The following is a 15,863-nucleotide window of genomic DNA, read 5'->3' as shown; positions in this document are numbered from 1 at the left end:
ACAGTTCTTTATGATCACATAGTTATAATGTTCTACCATTTGCAGCAAAATGGATGCAACTGGAGGACACTGTGTTGAGTGAAATAAGCTGGCCCCTGAAAGACAAGTATTGCAGGCCATATTCTCCCTTATATGTGGGAGCTAAAATTTAAAAAAAAAAAAAAAAAAAAAAGAGGAAAGAAAAAATATGTGCATCAGTATTACTGCAAATATAGTTTTGTAAAACTTTTTTTATACCTTTGTGAAACCAGTGCTTAAGAATGTAATACTACTGTAGTTTTAATGATCTGTGACTACTTTAAAATTTATTATATACGGGTAAAATGGTCATTTTTCTATTTGTTTTTTTAAAAATTTATTTATTTGAAAGAGTTTACAGAGAGAGAGAGAAGAGAGAGAGAGGTCTTCCATCCACTGATTCACTCCCCAAGTGGCTGCAACGGCCGGAGCTGCGCCGATCTGAAGCCAGGACCCAGGAGCTTCTTCTGATTTCCCACGTGGGTTCAGGGGCCCAAGGACTCAGGCCATCCTCTGCTGCTTTTCCAGGCCACAGCAGAGAGCTGGATCAGAAGTGGAGCAGCTGGGACTCAAACCGGCACCCACAGGGGATGCTGGTACTGCAGGCAGCGGCCCCTCAGTTACTGTTTATAGTGGTTGTCTATATTCCCTAAACTAGGGTCTTTTTGCTTTTTACTTGTTAAACTACTTATTCAGTGATGTATTAAGCCTTTTTACTGTAATGTAAATTTAAAATATATTATAAAAAGCTAAAAAATAAAGAGAGAGGAAAGAAGGGTGGGTGGGAGGAAGGGAATATCATATTCTTAGAACTGTAAGCAGATTGGACCGGCGCCGTGGCTCAATAGGCTAATCCTCCGCCTTGCAGCACCGGCACACCGGGTTCTAGTCCCAGTTCGGGCGCCGGATTCTGTCCCGGTTGCCCCTCTTCCAGGCCTGCTCTCTGCTATGGCCCGGGAGTGCAGTGGAGGATGGCCCAAGTCCTTGGGCCCTGTACTCACATGGGAGACCAGGAGAAGCACCTGGCTCCTGGCTTCGGATCAGCGCGATGCGCCCGCCACTGGAGGGTGAACCAACGGCAAAGGAAGACCTTTCTCTCTGTCTCTCTCTCTCTCTCACTATCCACTCTGCCTGTCCAAAAAAAAAAAAAAAAAAAAAAAAAAAAGTAAAAAAGAATTGTAAGCAGATTGAATCTGTTAAAAACTAATTAAAATTAAAAGTGTTTTAAAAAGACAATAAATTTTAAATTTAACATAGTAGCCTTCATATAATTCAGTTTTCACGACAGCACAGTACAACTGTTTTTGTTTTGTTTTTCCCAAAGCATGATTTTTCCATGAAGGAAGAACTGTGCTCATAGACCTTCTAGTATAAACTCCATGATCTGGCTGACTACTGCAGAATGTTTTCCTATTATTGCAGCTGGCAGTGTGAATCTCCAGATCAGATTTCCACACAGAACTTAAATTTCAAACCATGTGTCTTGACATTATACTCAATATTTAATGCTGTTATACAATGTTAAGCTAGTCCAGAACTTTTAGCTTCCAAAATTGGTACTGAGAAGACCAAGTCTCCTGATTCCTGATCCTTTCTATGTACTTCCTCATCAACTCCCCCTGGAAGTGTACTGCATATCTTCACTTACTGACATGTCCAGATATTCTTTCTTTGTGTAGGCCTATTCCATTTGTAGTGAGAATGCAGCAGACTCAGTTTTGCAAATCATGTTCTTCAGTTGGAAAGTTTCCTTAAATTATTCTATTGATTTGCTCCTTTTTTTTCTCTTTCAGGAACTCCTAATTATTCATGTATTGCATCTCACTGCTACTCTATTTTTCTTTTACATTTCTCTCACTTTGTTTTACAGTCCTGTTTTCTAGACTATCTCTAACACTTTGTCTTACATTCAGCCAATTCTACTTCCAGAGGTGTGTCATGCTCAAATCCTTCCCTTTGGAAGATTCCACTGTGTAAATCTTAACTGCTTTGTGGCTTTCACTGCCAGCTTCTGAGTTCCTGTTCTTCAATCCTCTTAATCAGCTACTGCTTGTCCATTTGCTAGTTTGCAATTTTGTGTGTTGTCTTCTCTCCTAATTTTCATCCTTGTGGGTGTCTGTGTTAAAAACTTTGTTTTACTGTGGCTGTTGTAGAGTTTTAGAGGGAAGTGAAGTTTGTGACATGTGCTTAGTACTCTAGTTTAAAAAAACACTACTCAGTTTTTTAACCACTTTTGCAGCCATTTTACACTTTTCTCCACTTGTCCCTTCTCTTAGAGGGAAGTGTTCATCACAGTTCCATCCTCTTTTTAATCTTCTCATACAACAGTTTCCCTGAGCTTTTTGTGAAGTAGCATTTACCTATCATACTGGTTTGCTTTGTATATCCTTGTGAAGTGAAGTACACACAGTTTACACTCCTCTTAAGACAAGTAGTATATAAAAGGCATCCTCCAAGCTAACCTCTGCTTATTTCTAAAATATCATCTGTCCTCAGTAGCCCTTTCTTTGTGGCATATTTCCATGGTATTTAACTGCTTGCTGCTACTCTGCTATTTCCTCATCATGCTAGCCAGTTTCCATGCTTCTGTAGTTTTGTTTATGTTGTTTCTACTTCCTGCTGTGTCTCCCATAACTTGACTTCTCTCCCCAACACCTCTCCCTCTCTTCCTGAAAAACTTCTTAAGCCTTGATAGTCCAGGTTTAAGTAGAATTTCTGAAGCTTTCTCTCATCTGTTCATTTAACACTTCAAGATATAGGTAGGTCCCCTCTATTTCTAGTATTTGGAACACTACATAGAAATTATTCAGTTATATAATCTGCTTCTACTGGGTCATTAGTGAATCTAGGGAGGAAATAATTTTTATTTCCTTTGTGTCTTCTACTAAAAAGTGTGTGGATGGATTAAAAAATATACATGTGCTGTATCAGCCACGAAGCACTGTTGTGGTGGTAATTATGTTAGGTGATTCTCAAGAGGAAGCTGTCTTTGTAGTCAGATATCTTCAAGTAATTTGATATTCTCTCTGTTGCCCACTCATTTTCAATAATTTACTTTTATGAAGAGACATGTAATTACTTAGGGTGGGAGAGAAAACTGATTAAAGACTAGAATTTTTTTAGCTTATTCAGAAATTGTCATATGGCAACTTGACCATGTTAAAATAAGAGATGATGGTGGATGTTGACCACATGAATGGGTAAGCCTTCGGTTTAATGTAGTATTTCTTTTTCTACAACCTTTTTATAAGATCAAATCTAAGATGTTATCTCCAATACTGTGTGTAATAGAATGTGTCATACTCCCCAGTTACCATTTGGTTAAATCTATGTTTTGAACATGAAAGTACAGTGGACTTGCTCTGATCCCTATTTCATTTTGGCTTTGTGTTCTTAATATCTTTAAGTCTCTGAGAAGTTGTTCAAACTTAGCACTAAGTGCAGACATTCTTAAGGCCTTGTTTGTATTAGTGCCCATGGTACTTTATAGAAAGTTATGTTTGTAAAGCTGATTGTCATAAAACAAATGTTTTTCCAGAGAAATAATGTTGTAATTGGGATTCATTTTCTTGGCTAAGGATTTGGAATAAAATATGGTGCAAGAACAAAGATAAAGCTATATAAGTTTAAGAACTGGAAGTAATATTGAGGCAGGCATTGTGGTGCAGTGACTTAAGTTGCTGCCTGGATGTATGTGATCCAAGTCAGACTACCCATTTAAGTCTTTGCCACTCCATTTCCAATCCAGCTTCCTGCTGATGCATCTTGGAGGCAGCGATGATAGCTCATGTGCTTGGGCTCCTGTCACCCACGTGGGAGAGCCAGATGGAGTTCTGGGTTCCTATCTTCCTCCTGGTGACGCCCTGGCTGTTGTGGGCATTTGGAGATGAACCAGTGTGTGGAAGCTCAGTCTGTTTCTGTCTGTCTGTCTCTCTATCATCCTGCCTTTCAAGTGGATGACAGTAAATAAATAAAAATTTTTAAAAGTATAAAGAAATGCTGAGAGCAGGCATCTATTTAGCCTAGCAATTCAGACTCCTGTGGCCCACGTCAGAGTACCTGGGTTCAGTTTCCGGGTTCAACTCCTACTTCCAACTTCCTGCTGATACAAAGTCTGGAAGGCAGCAGTAATGGCTATAGTAATGGGATTCCTGCCACCTATGTGGGAGAACTGATTTGTGTTCCTGGCTCCTATCTTTAGACATTTCGGGAGTGAACCAGTTCTGTCCATCTCTCAAATTTTTAAAAATCTTTTTAGAAATGATAGCGTATAAAATGAACTTAAATTATTTGATTTTACAAGAGGTTATTGAGTAAAATCTTCACTCTACTCAAATTTCCAATCATGTCCAGCCCAACTTTCCTTTTAGAGTATGGCCTCATCTCTGTCTTCTTTCCTTCTATTAAAATGGAAGAGGTGTGGGGTCAGTGCTGTGGCATAGTAGGCCAAGCCTCTGCCTGAGGCGCTGGCATCCCATATAGGCGCTGGTTCATGTCTTGGCCGCTCCTCTTCTGATCCAGTTCTCTGGTAATGGCCTGGGAAAGCAGTTTCGGAAGATGGCCCAAATGCTTGGGCCCCTGTACCTGATTAGGAGACCCAGAAGAAGCTCGTGGCTGCCGATCAGCTCAGCCCTGGCCATTGAAGCCATTTGTGGAGTGAAGCAGTAAATGGAAGACCTTTCTTACTGTCTCTCTCTCTCTGTGACTCTACCTCTCAAACAAATAAAACCTTTTTAAAAAAAAAAAAAAAAAATGGAAGAGCTGTTTGTCTTTTTAAGCTTTAAGTTCTTCCTAACAGCACCTAAAATATTCAAGTCTTTTCTATCCTTAAAAAAACTTCAGCCTACAATTATTCTAGCTATTACCTTGTTTTCTGCCCTCCAAACAATTACGTGTACACCATGTGTCAGTTTATGTATATTCTGTTCATTCAGCTTTTTGTAATGTGGATCCTGCTATTACATCACTACAGATACTGTATTTTTACCTAGTACTCTATCCAGTGGTGACTTCATCATTGCTAAATTCACTAAGTACTTCTCAGTTCTTACAGTATTAGACTTCTCTACAGTTTTTGACACAATTTACTGTTCTGCTCTTCTTGACAATGTTTTTTCTTGTGACAGTCTTTCTCTTTGATTTCAATGCATCTACTCTGATGGTTTTGATTACTGTGTATATGCTGATGTCAGCAAATTTGCCTTCAGTTCTCTTGAGCTTCCGGCATATTTATTCAGCAAACCGTCAACCATGCCCACTTAGATGTCTCACAGGCCCTAAAACCTCAATCTATACAAAACAGAGCTATTATCTTCCTGTTCCCCCAGTCATTTCCTCTTGATATGTTTCTTATTTCAATGAATAGTGATGTCATTAACCTATTGGCCAAGGTAGAAATCATTATCTTTGACTTCTCTTTCTTACTGCCAGTAATGAATCACCAAGTGCTGTTGGGTATACTTTATATCTCTCCACTCTGTCTGTTCTCTGTACTAACCACCATTCTGCTGTATCCATCATCTTCTCTCACTAAATAATTTTAGTGCAAGTTAGTTTGTGTGTGTATACACCTTATATATATAAATATATATCTTTGCCTCCAAAGATGGATTTCCAAAGTAAAATATAGTTGACATTCTCTTATTTAAAAGACTTTAAAGAATTCTTCCTGTTGTTTTTTTATGTGAGCAGACTTCCATGTTCTGGCTCCTAATTTTATCCTCAGCCTCATTTCTACCTGTGTGTTACGTCTGTTCTCCGCCAAATTCTTCATTTTCTTTTACCTCGTATACCTGCAGCCTTGTTTGGGTGTCCCTGAAATCCTTCCAGAGAGTTTGCAAGATTAACATGTTTATAATAATGCTATGATATTATTTGCTTTTTTCATTTTCTTATGAGTGTACAATGGATTTTTTTCAGAGATGACATAGATGTGATGATACCATTGTGTTGGTGGCTGATGGATATGTGCTTTTGAATTCTTGGATTTTAGATTAAGAAAATGCTTTAACAGACATAAAAATTGTATATATTTATTGAGGTATTATGTGATTTTTTTCTTTACATGTGTACATTTTATAACGTCCATTCAACATTCTTGTATTTTTAATTGTTTTGATTTTTAAATTATAAAAGCTTTCCAGGGACTTCATTAATTTCTAAGAGAATAAAGGTGTCCTGTGTCTAAAAAAATTATAAACAGTTATTTAGACCTTAGTTAGATGATATTTCTTTTAAGAAGTCTTTGCTTGGGTCCCAACATCAAAGTAGCTTTTAGATAACCTCTGTGGCCTGTACTTACGTTATCATAGCACTTGTATTAGGTATTTATCTATGTAGGCCAATGGATTCAGGAAGTTCTGTAAAAGAAAGAACCCTTGTGTATCCCTAGTACTTAATAGTGTTCAGGATATGTAGGAAGTGCCTGATAAATACCTGTTGTATATGTTTGGGGGTGACTTATTATTAATTATCAGATTATAATGACAACATGTTTTAAATTATAACCAGTTTGTGCTTTTGTGATGCATTCATTTAACTTTTTTGACACAATGGTACTTGAATAGGTTTTATAAACAAGTTTTATGCATATATGTTGGGTACCTACAAACACACAGTCCCTCACATACATACATACATACATACGTACATACACACACACAGGAAGTCTATGTATGTTAGAACAGAAAGAATATATTAGTGGGAATCAGGAATGCTATATCTGAATCTATGTCTTCATGAATAACTGTGGAGCCGTGGGCAAGTCTTTTGATTCCTGTGAAGCAGTCTTCCATTGCCAAATAATAAAATTCGCATAGTTCCAAAAAGTTCTGATTATATGTGAAAGATGTCAAATGTGTATTAAAAGTGATTTATTTTTATTAAAAATGCACATAAATTTAGATTTATCTCTGTATTGATACAACTTTGTTTTCACAGGAAAGATGATAAAGACTATGCTTTAAAACAAATAGAAGGAACTGGGATCTCTATGTCGGCATGTAGAGAAATAGCAGTAAGTGAAGTTCTTTTTATCATAACTAACTTATAAATGTCAACTGTGTAGGCCTTTGTATTATATTTATCACATTAATTGATAGTTGGTGAATATTTTCATATCAGTCATCTGGAAAAATATACTTGTTTTTTAAGATGAAGTAAAGGCAACAGTTCTAGCAAAAATTTCTGTATAAATTTATGGTAAAGTTAATGTTTTATATTAGCAAATATTTTTACTAACAATGTTGCTAATTGCTAAAGGTCCAATTTTTAATTTCATTTGCATGCAATAAAGGTTGTTAGTCCATGTAAAATTAACATTTCTATTTTAATAGGATGGGATTAGTGTTAGTATTTATGTCATTAAAATGAGATTACATATGATTTTTATTATATCTTTTCATTTTAGTATGTAAAAATTTAAACCTTTTTCTTTTGGAAGCATAACTTTCCATGTGGCAATTAGAGTCTCATTTTGAATCCAAAGGGAAGGGTTCTTTATGTTAATACATTGCTTATTAGGCATACATTTAAACTGAACTCTACTTCTTTGAGATTTACTTCAGTTTTTACTGTTATAAAAGTATAGGTCTTTTCTGACTTTAATAGAATATTCTAAGATATGTATTATACTCTTTGCTTTTGTTATCCTCAGTTCTTCTGTTTACTCATGGATACATAGTCTACTGTAACCTGGAAATTTTAATTTAAATAATTATCTTATTTATCAGATTCTGTATCAACGAGTCAACCAGCAGTCATTTATTGTGTATCATATTAACAAGGACAGTGACTAGAGTTTCTCTAAAAGCAGAGAAATATAGACCAATTCAGGGTCCCTGACTCAAGTATATTTAAACTCAGCTGAGGAAAGAAACTTAGAAATTTTATAGTAGGAACTATGTGTCAGTACCGTGATAGCAGTGTATGGCAATGGGGAAAGGATGTACACCTAGAGTGGAAAATCAAAGGAAGTTCCAGGTTTGGGAAGATGTATAAGAGTTACATGAAGGGAAGAGTAGGTGAGGTTGAGGTGAGATGGAGGACTTTCCTAATCAGAAATGCAAGCATTTTTCAGAAAATTCTAAAAAAATACATACTGTAGAAAACACTAGGCATGGGTACCCAAATTTTTTCTACACTAAAATAAACATCTTTTAGTTCCATTATTCCCCAAACATTTTGAAGCTGAGACAGGAATACCTGTACAGTTCTTCAACATCTACTGTTCTGTATGTACTAGTCAGTTTATTATTTTTTGAGGTAATAACCAGATTAGTTTTTTTCCTTTACATTTTTTTATAAGATTTATTTATTTGTTTGAAAGGCAGAGTTACAGAGAGGCAGAGGCAGAGAGAGAGAGAGGTCTTCCATCACTGGTTCACTCCACAGATGGCTATAACAGCCAGAACTGTACCAATCAGGAGCCAGGAGCTTCCTCTGGGTCTCCAGTATGGAAACAGGGGCCCAAGGACTTGGGCCATCTTCTACTGCTTTCCCAGGCCATAGCAGAGAGCTGGATCAGAAGTGGAGCAGCCAGGAATGAACTGGTGCCCATATGGGATGCCAGGACTACAGGCGGTGCCTTCACTCGATACGCCACAGTGCTGGCTCCTCTTTACATTTTAAAAAGGCGAAAAAGTTAAATGATTTGAAGAGAAACCAGAGTATCCTTTATGTTTTAGTAATAAGATTCGCAGCTTTTTTTCTTGATATAATATTTTTAATTTGCATTTACATTATAGTCAAAGGCTTAATGTTCCACTAAATAAGGAGTTCAACAAATAAAAAGGACAACAGTTCATCAGGAATATAGGCCAGGCACATAAACAATAATCAGAGGAAAAGATATTCAACTTCATTTATATAGAGTAAAGTTTAAAATAGTCACAGCTCAGTAAAACTATAGTAGAGACCGGCGCTGTGGTGAAGTGGGTAAACCTGCCACCTGCAGTGCCCACATCCTATATGGGTGGAGGTTTGAGTCCTGGCTGCTTGGGCCTCTGCCCTTTATGGTAGACCTGGAAGAAGCTCCTGTCTCCTGGCTTTTGGATCAGCCCAGCTCCAGCCATTGTGGCCAACTGGGGAGTGAACCAGCAGATGGAAGCCTTCTCTTTTTCTCTCTCTCTGCTTCTTACCTCTGTAATTCCACCTTTCAAATAAATAAATAAACCTTTAAAAAAACTATAGTAGCATATAATTCTTAACAATTTATTTGACAAATATTTAAAACAAAGTTTGATTAACTACTGTATTTGTAGCAAAACTAATACATACATACATTTTCTTCTTTCTTTTTTTTTTTTTTTTAAATTTTAGTTCCCACACACAGGGAACATATGATATTTGTCTTTCTGAGTCTGACTTACTTCATTCAACATGATGCCTTTCTATTGATGCAAATAATAGAATTTCATTCTTTTTTTGTAGCTGAATAATATTCTGTTGCATATAGTTACCACATTTCCTTTATCCATTCATTTGATGATGGACATCTTGCTTGATTCTATATTTTGGCTGTTGTGAACTGTGCTGCCATAAACATGGTGGTGCAGATATCTGATACAGTGTGTTCATGTCTTTGAGTGTATACCCAGTAGTAGGATTGCTGGATCATATGGAAAGTTTATTTCTAGTTTGTAAAAAAATCTTCATGCTGTTTTCCATAGTGGCTACTCTGATTTACATTCCAACCAACCATATGTAGGAATTCCATGTTCTCTACATCCTTGCCAGCATTTGTTGTTCTCTGCCTTTTGGATATAGCCATTCTAATAGGGGTAAAGTAATATGTTGCATTGTGGTTTTGATTTGCATTTCCCTTATTGCTGGTGGTAAATATGTTATTTATTTGAGAAGCTGAGAGACAGAGAGTTTTGCTTTGCTGGTTCACTCTCCAAATGCCCACAATGGATGGCCAGGGCCAAAGCCAGGGGAGAAGACTTAATCCGAGTCTCCCATGTGGGTAGCTGGAATCCAATTATGTGAGCTATCACTGCTGCCTCCTAGAATGCTTTGGTGGGAAGCCAGAGTCACCAAAATTGTCAGTCGAACCCGGGTAGTCCAATGTGGGAAACAGGCATCTTAACTACTAGGCTAAATGTCTGCTCCTACTAGTCAGTTTTAAAGAGTTAAAATCCACTGACGTATGGTCAGTGGTATTAGAAGTCAGAATGTGATTACCTTTGGAAGGAACAGGGTGTGACTATCAGGGAGATAGGGGACTTTCAAGGAGCCTGGAACATTCTGTGTATTGATCTTTCTCTGGGCCAGTGAATAGGGGTTTAATATGTGAAAATTCATTGTGGTTCATGTGCTTTTCTTTGTATTTGTTATTTAACAAAATACTTTTTTATTAAGCAGTTTCATCTAGTTCAAGAAGAGCCATTCTTTTTTTTTTTTTTTTTTTTTGACAGGCAGAGTGGACAGTGAGAGAGAGAGAGACAGAGAGAAAGGTCTTCCTTTGCCGTTGGTTCACCCTCTAAAGGCCGCCGCGGCTGGTGCGCTGCGACCGGCGCACTGCGCTGCTCCAAAGCCAGGAGCCAGGTGCTTCTCCTGGTTTCCCATGGGGTGCAGGGCCCAAGCACTTAGGCCATCCTCCACTGCACTCCTGGGCCACAGCAGAGAGCTGGCCTGGAAGAGGGGCAACCGGGACAGAATCCGGCACCCCAACCGGGACTAGAACCTGGTGTGCCGGTTCCGCAGGTGGAAGATTAGCCTATTGAGCCGTAGCGCTGGCCAAGAAGAGCCATTCTTATCATATATATTGATAACTTTAAATGCAGTTAAACACAGAAAGAAATTGGAATGTCTACTTTTAATATACTTGATCGTGATTTTTCAATCTAAGATGAGCAGAAATTTTTTAATTTTGATGAAGTCTAATTTACTAATTTTTGCTTTTGCTATTGTGTTTGGCTGAAGAAATCTTTCTTTTTTGTTTTTAGTAAGATGGTTTTGCAGGAGGTAGCATTTTATTTACTTATTTTTTAAAATTATCTTATTTTTACTTGAAAGGTAGTGAGTTAAGGACAGAGATCTTATATCTCCTGGTTCACTCCCTAAATGCTTGCAATAGCTGAGGCTGGGCCAGGCTGAAGCCAGGATACTAGAACTCAGTCTAGTTTTTCTACCTGGGTAGCAGAGATCTAAGTACTTTGAGTCATTGCCTGCTCCCTCCTAGGGTAGCATTAGTAGGAAGCTGGAATTGAGAGCAGAGTTGGAACTTGATCTCAGGCACTCCAATATGGGATTCTACTGTTGCAAATGGTGTCTTCTGCTGCTGCTGCTGCTTCCTTTTCTTTCTTTCCTTTCCTTTTCCTTTTCTTTTCCTTTTCCTTTTCCTTTTCCTTTTCCTTTTCCTTTCCTTCCTTTCCTTTCCTTTTCCTTTTCCTTTTCCTTTCCCTTTCCCTTTCCTTTCCCTGTCCTGTCCTGTCCTGTCCTGTTAGAAAGGCAAAGTGACAGAGAGAAATCTTCCACCTCCACATACTGGTTCATTCCCCAATGGCTACAATAGTCAGGACTGGGCCAGACTGAATCCAGGAGCCAGGAACTTCATCTAGGTTTCCTTCGTTGGTGGCAGGAGCTCAGATACTTGGATCATCTTCTGTTGCCTTCCCAGTTACATTAATAGGAAGCTGGAGTGGAAGCAGTGTAGCTAAAACTAAAACTGGCATTGAGATATGGGCATTCCAAGTGATAGCTTAACCCCTGTACCAAAATGCTAGCCCCAAGAATTACCATCTTAGTAATGATGAGACTTTTAAGCCAATGGAAAGATATTTCTATATTTTAAGATTCGCTGGGGCCGGCACTGTGGTGCAGCAGGTTAAAGTCCTGGCCTGAAGCACCGGCATCCCATATGGACGCTGGTTCAAGACCCAGTTGCACCGCTTCCAATCCAGCTCTCTGCTATGGCCTGGGAAAGCAGTAGAGGATGGCCCAAGTCCTTGGGCTGCTGCACCCACCTGGGAGACCTAGCAGAAGCTCCTGGCTCCTGACTTTGGATCGGCTCAGCTCTGGCTGTTGCAGCCATCTGGGTAGTGAACCAGTGGATGGAAGACCTCTCTGTCCGTACCTCTCTCTGTAACTCTGTCTTTCAAATAAATAAATAAATCTTTAAAAATAAAAGATTCTCTTTAACTTCTGTCAATAATGTTTTATAGTTTTTAGCGTGATGGTTTTGCATGCCTTTTGTTAAATTCATTCATCTTTTCTGACACTGTTATAAATGGAGTAAATTTTAAAATTTGTTTCTGTACTCAAAAATATACCTTTTAAAAAATTATGTATTGTTTATCCTGAGGCATTTCTAAATTCATTCTCAAGTTTTTGGTGATTCTTTGGAATTTCTACAGAAATAGTTATATGTTTGTGTTTATGGATAGTTTTACTTCCTTCCATCTTTGTGCTTTTTGTTAGTTTTTCTTCCTTTACTACATTGGTTTTTCACATAATGTTGAATACTTTTAAGAGATTACTTTTGTTTGTTTATTTGTTTTAAAGATTTATTTGTTTATTTGAAAGGCAGAGTTAAAAGGGAAAGATACAGAGACCTTCTGTCCGCTGGTTCGCTCCCTGAATTGCCACAATGACTGGGGCCAGGCCTGGCTGAAACCAGGAGCCTAGAATTCCATCCAGGTCTCGCATGTAGGTGGCAGGGGCCCCAGGCACATTAGCAGGGGGCTTGACTGGAAGTGGCATGCCCAGTACTTGAACTAGCATTCATATGAATGCTGGAGACATTGCAGGCCACGCTTAATCTGCTGTGCCACAACGTTGGCCCCAAGAGCAGACATCTTTGACTAGTTTCCAATCTTGGAGAAGTGTTTTCAGTATCACTCTTCAATAATATTAGTTACAGATTTTTAATGGATTCCATCAATCTGGTTTAGGTTCTTCCTAGTTTCTAGAGAATTTTTTTTAAAAGATTTATTTATTCATTTGAAAGTCAGAGTTACACAGAGAGAGGAGAGGCTGTGAGAGAAAGAGGTCTTCCATCTGATGTTTCACTCCCCAATTGGCAGCAGTGGCTGGAGCTGCACCAGTCCGAAGCCAGGAACCGGGAGCTTCCTCTTGGTCTCCCACACTGGCACAGGAGTCCAAGGACTTGGGCCATCCTCCACTGCTCTCCTAGGCCATAGCAGAGAGCTGGATTGGAATTGGAGCAGCTGGGTCTCGAACCAGCATCCATATGGAATGCCTGCGCTTCAGGCCAGGGCATTATCCTGCTGTGCTATAGCACCGGCCCCATCTGGAGAATGTTTTTCATAAATGATATTGCATTTTATCAAGTGTTTTTTTCTATATATATTGAAGTGATCATATAGTTTGCCTCTTTTATTCTATTCTATTGGTGAATTACTTTGATTTTCTAATATTTATGCATTTTTTAGAGTTCTAAAATAATCCCCACTTTATTATATATTGCTATATTTGATATGCTAGCACATTAAGAATTTTACATCTGTGACCTTGATGGATGTTGGTCTGTAATTTTTGTGTAATGTTTTTTTCCAGATTTTATTATTAGAGTTACAGTGTATTCATGAAACAAGTGATATATTTTCATCTTCTGTTTTCTAACAGTTTGAAAATTCAGTATAAGTAATTATTCTGTTAAATATTTGACCAAATTCATGAACCGGTATTATTTCCTTAAAGTGGGAACTCTAGGTCATTGATTTTAAACTATTCCAATGTAAACATTTAAAAATACAAATTTACTTTCAAGGTGTTTTACCTACATTCCATAAATTTTGTTATATTCAACTTTCACTATCATATAGTATAGAGTATTTTTAAATTTTTTTATATTTTTCCATTTATGAGTTAATTAGAAATATGTAATATTAAATATGTGAGCCTTTTCTAGATAGCCTTTTGTTACTGATTGCTAATTTATTTATATTGTGATCAGAGAAAAGAGACTTTATTTTAGGGGAGGTGGAAAAAGTGGATATGAATATAGATAAAATAAGATTGGCTGTGACTGAATAATAGTACATAGAGATTTGCTATTTTATTTACTTCTAAATTTCATATAGTAAAAAAGTAAAGGGAAAAAACAGACTGATCTTTTATGGCAAGTTTTGAGACCGTCCTTCCATTTGTTAAATCTTCCTCAGAGAATTCCTGTGTTCCACTGCTCATCTCCATTATTCTCTATGATTCATAGCCTGTTTGTTTCTTTAATAGCACTTGCAACAAGTTGTAGTTATAAGGAGGTTGTTTTGTTTTTACATGTTCCCCACTCCTCCTAGACTGTTACCCATTTCTTTAACAGTGTGTCCTAGGTCCAGCACACAGCCCTTGCTCAGTAAGTCATTGTAAAATAGAAGAGGGGAGAGAAGAGAGAATTCATTAAGAATTTCTTGTAAAAGCAGAATATTCTGCATCCTCAGCCTTGTTTTATTTAAAGTGGTTTGTCTTGTACATTTCCAGAATTTCCTGTGAACTGGAATCCCTTTGGCATAGTTTATTCCAAATGTACTACAAGAGTGGACCATCAGTTCTAAGAGGTCTACTTGAGGCGGGAAGGGAGGGCAGACACAAAGCTTCAGGCTCTACTTTGTTTTTTATTTAATAAATATAAATTTCCAAAGTACAACTTTTGGATTAAAGCGGCTTTTGCCCACATTATCTCCCTCCCACCCGCAACCATCCCATCTTCCACTCCCTCTCCCATCCCATTCTTCATCAAGATTCATTTTTAATTATCTTTATATACAGAAGATCAACTTAGTATATACTAAGATTTCAACAGTTTGCACCCACACAGAAACACAGAGTATAAAGTTCTATTTGAATATTAGTTTTACCGTTAATTCACATAGTACAACACATTAAGGACAGAGATCCTACACGGGGAGTAAGTGCACAGTGACTCCTATTGATTTAACAATTGACACACTCTTGTTTATGGCATCAGTAATCACCGAGGCTCTTCTCATGAGCTGCCAAGGCTATGGAAGCCTCTTGAGTTTGCCAACTCCAATCTTATTTAGACAAGGCCATAGTCAAAGTGGAAGTTCTCTCCTCCCTTCAGAGAAAGGTACCTCCTTCTTTGCTGACCTGTTCTTTCTGCTGGGATCTCACTCACAGAGATCTTTCATTCAGATCATTTTTTTGCCAAAGTGTCTTGGCTTTCCATGCCTGAGAAACTCTCATGGGCTTTTTAGCTGGATCCGAATGCCTTAAGGGCTGAGTCTGAGGCCAGAGTGCTATTTAGGGCATCTGCCATTCTATGAGTCTGCTGTGTATCTCACCTCCCATGTTGGATTGTTCTCTCCTTTTTTATTCTATCAGTTAGTATTAGCAGACACTAGTCTTGTTTATGTGATCCCTTTGATTCTTAGTCCTATCATTATGATCAACTATGAACTTAAACTGATCACTTTAACTAGTAAGATGGCATTGGTACATGCCAGCTCAGTGGAATTTGGAGTTCCATGGCATGTTTCTACCTCTACCATTAGGGTAAGTCCAAGTGATCATGTGCTGAACTGTACATCTCCTCCCTCTCTTATTCCCACTCTTATTTTTAACAGGGATCATTTTTCAGTTCAATTTAAACACCTAAGAATAATTGTGTGTTAATTAAAGAGTTCAACCAGGCCGGCGCCGTGGCTCACTTGGTTAATCCTCCACCTGCAGCGCCGGCATCTCATATGGGCACTGGGTTCTAGTTCCGGTTGCTCCTCTTCCAGTCTAGCTCTCTGTTGTTGCCCAGGATGGCAGTGGAGGATGACCCAAGTGCTTGTGCCCCTGCACCTGCATGGGAGATCAGGAGGAAGCACCTGGCTCCTCGCTTTGCATCAGCGCAGCGCTGGCCACAGTGGCCATTT

At 38.2% G+C, this 15,863-nt stretch overlaps 1 protein-coding gene across 6 annotated transcripts in view; it reads left to right on the top strand.

Annotated features, from left to right (window-relative positions):
- The window catches only part of CDK8 (cyclin dependent kinase 8), a 139,306-nt gene that overhangs the window by 59,833 nt on the left and 63,610 nt on the right, over positions 1-15,863 (top strand). For all 6 annotated transcript variants that reach the window (XM_062194579.1, XM_062194578.1, XM_062194580.1 and 3 more), the window contains exon 2: positions 6,958-7,033. In XM_062194579.1, coding sequence (XP_062050563.1) covers positions 6,958-7,033 — 76 coding nt within the window. The remainder of the gene's footprint in view (positions 1-6,957; positions 7,034-15,863) is intronic.

This window comes from Lepus europaeus, chromosome 6, assembly GCF_033115175.1.
Source record: "Lepus europaeus isolate LE1 chromosome 6, mLepTim1.pri, whole genome shotgun sequence".
Taxonomy (NCBI): Eukaryota; Metazoa; Chordata; class Mammalia; order Lagomorpha; family Leporidae; genus Lepus; species Lepus europaeus.
The sequence above is the reverse complement of the archived record's forward strand: the minus strand, read 5'-3'. Positions and strand labels throughout refer to the sequence as shown.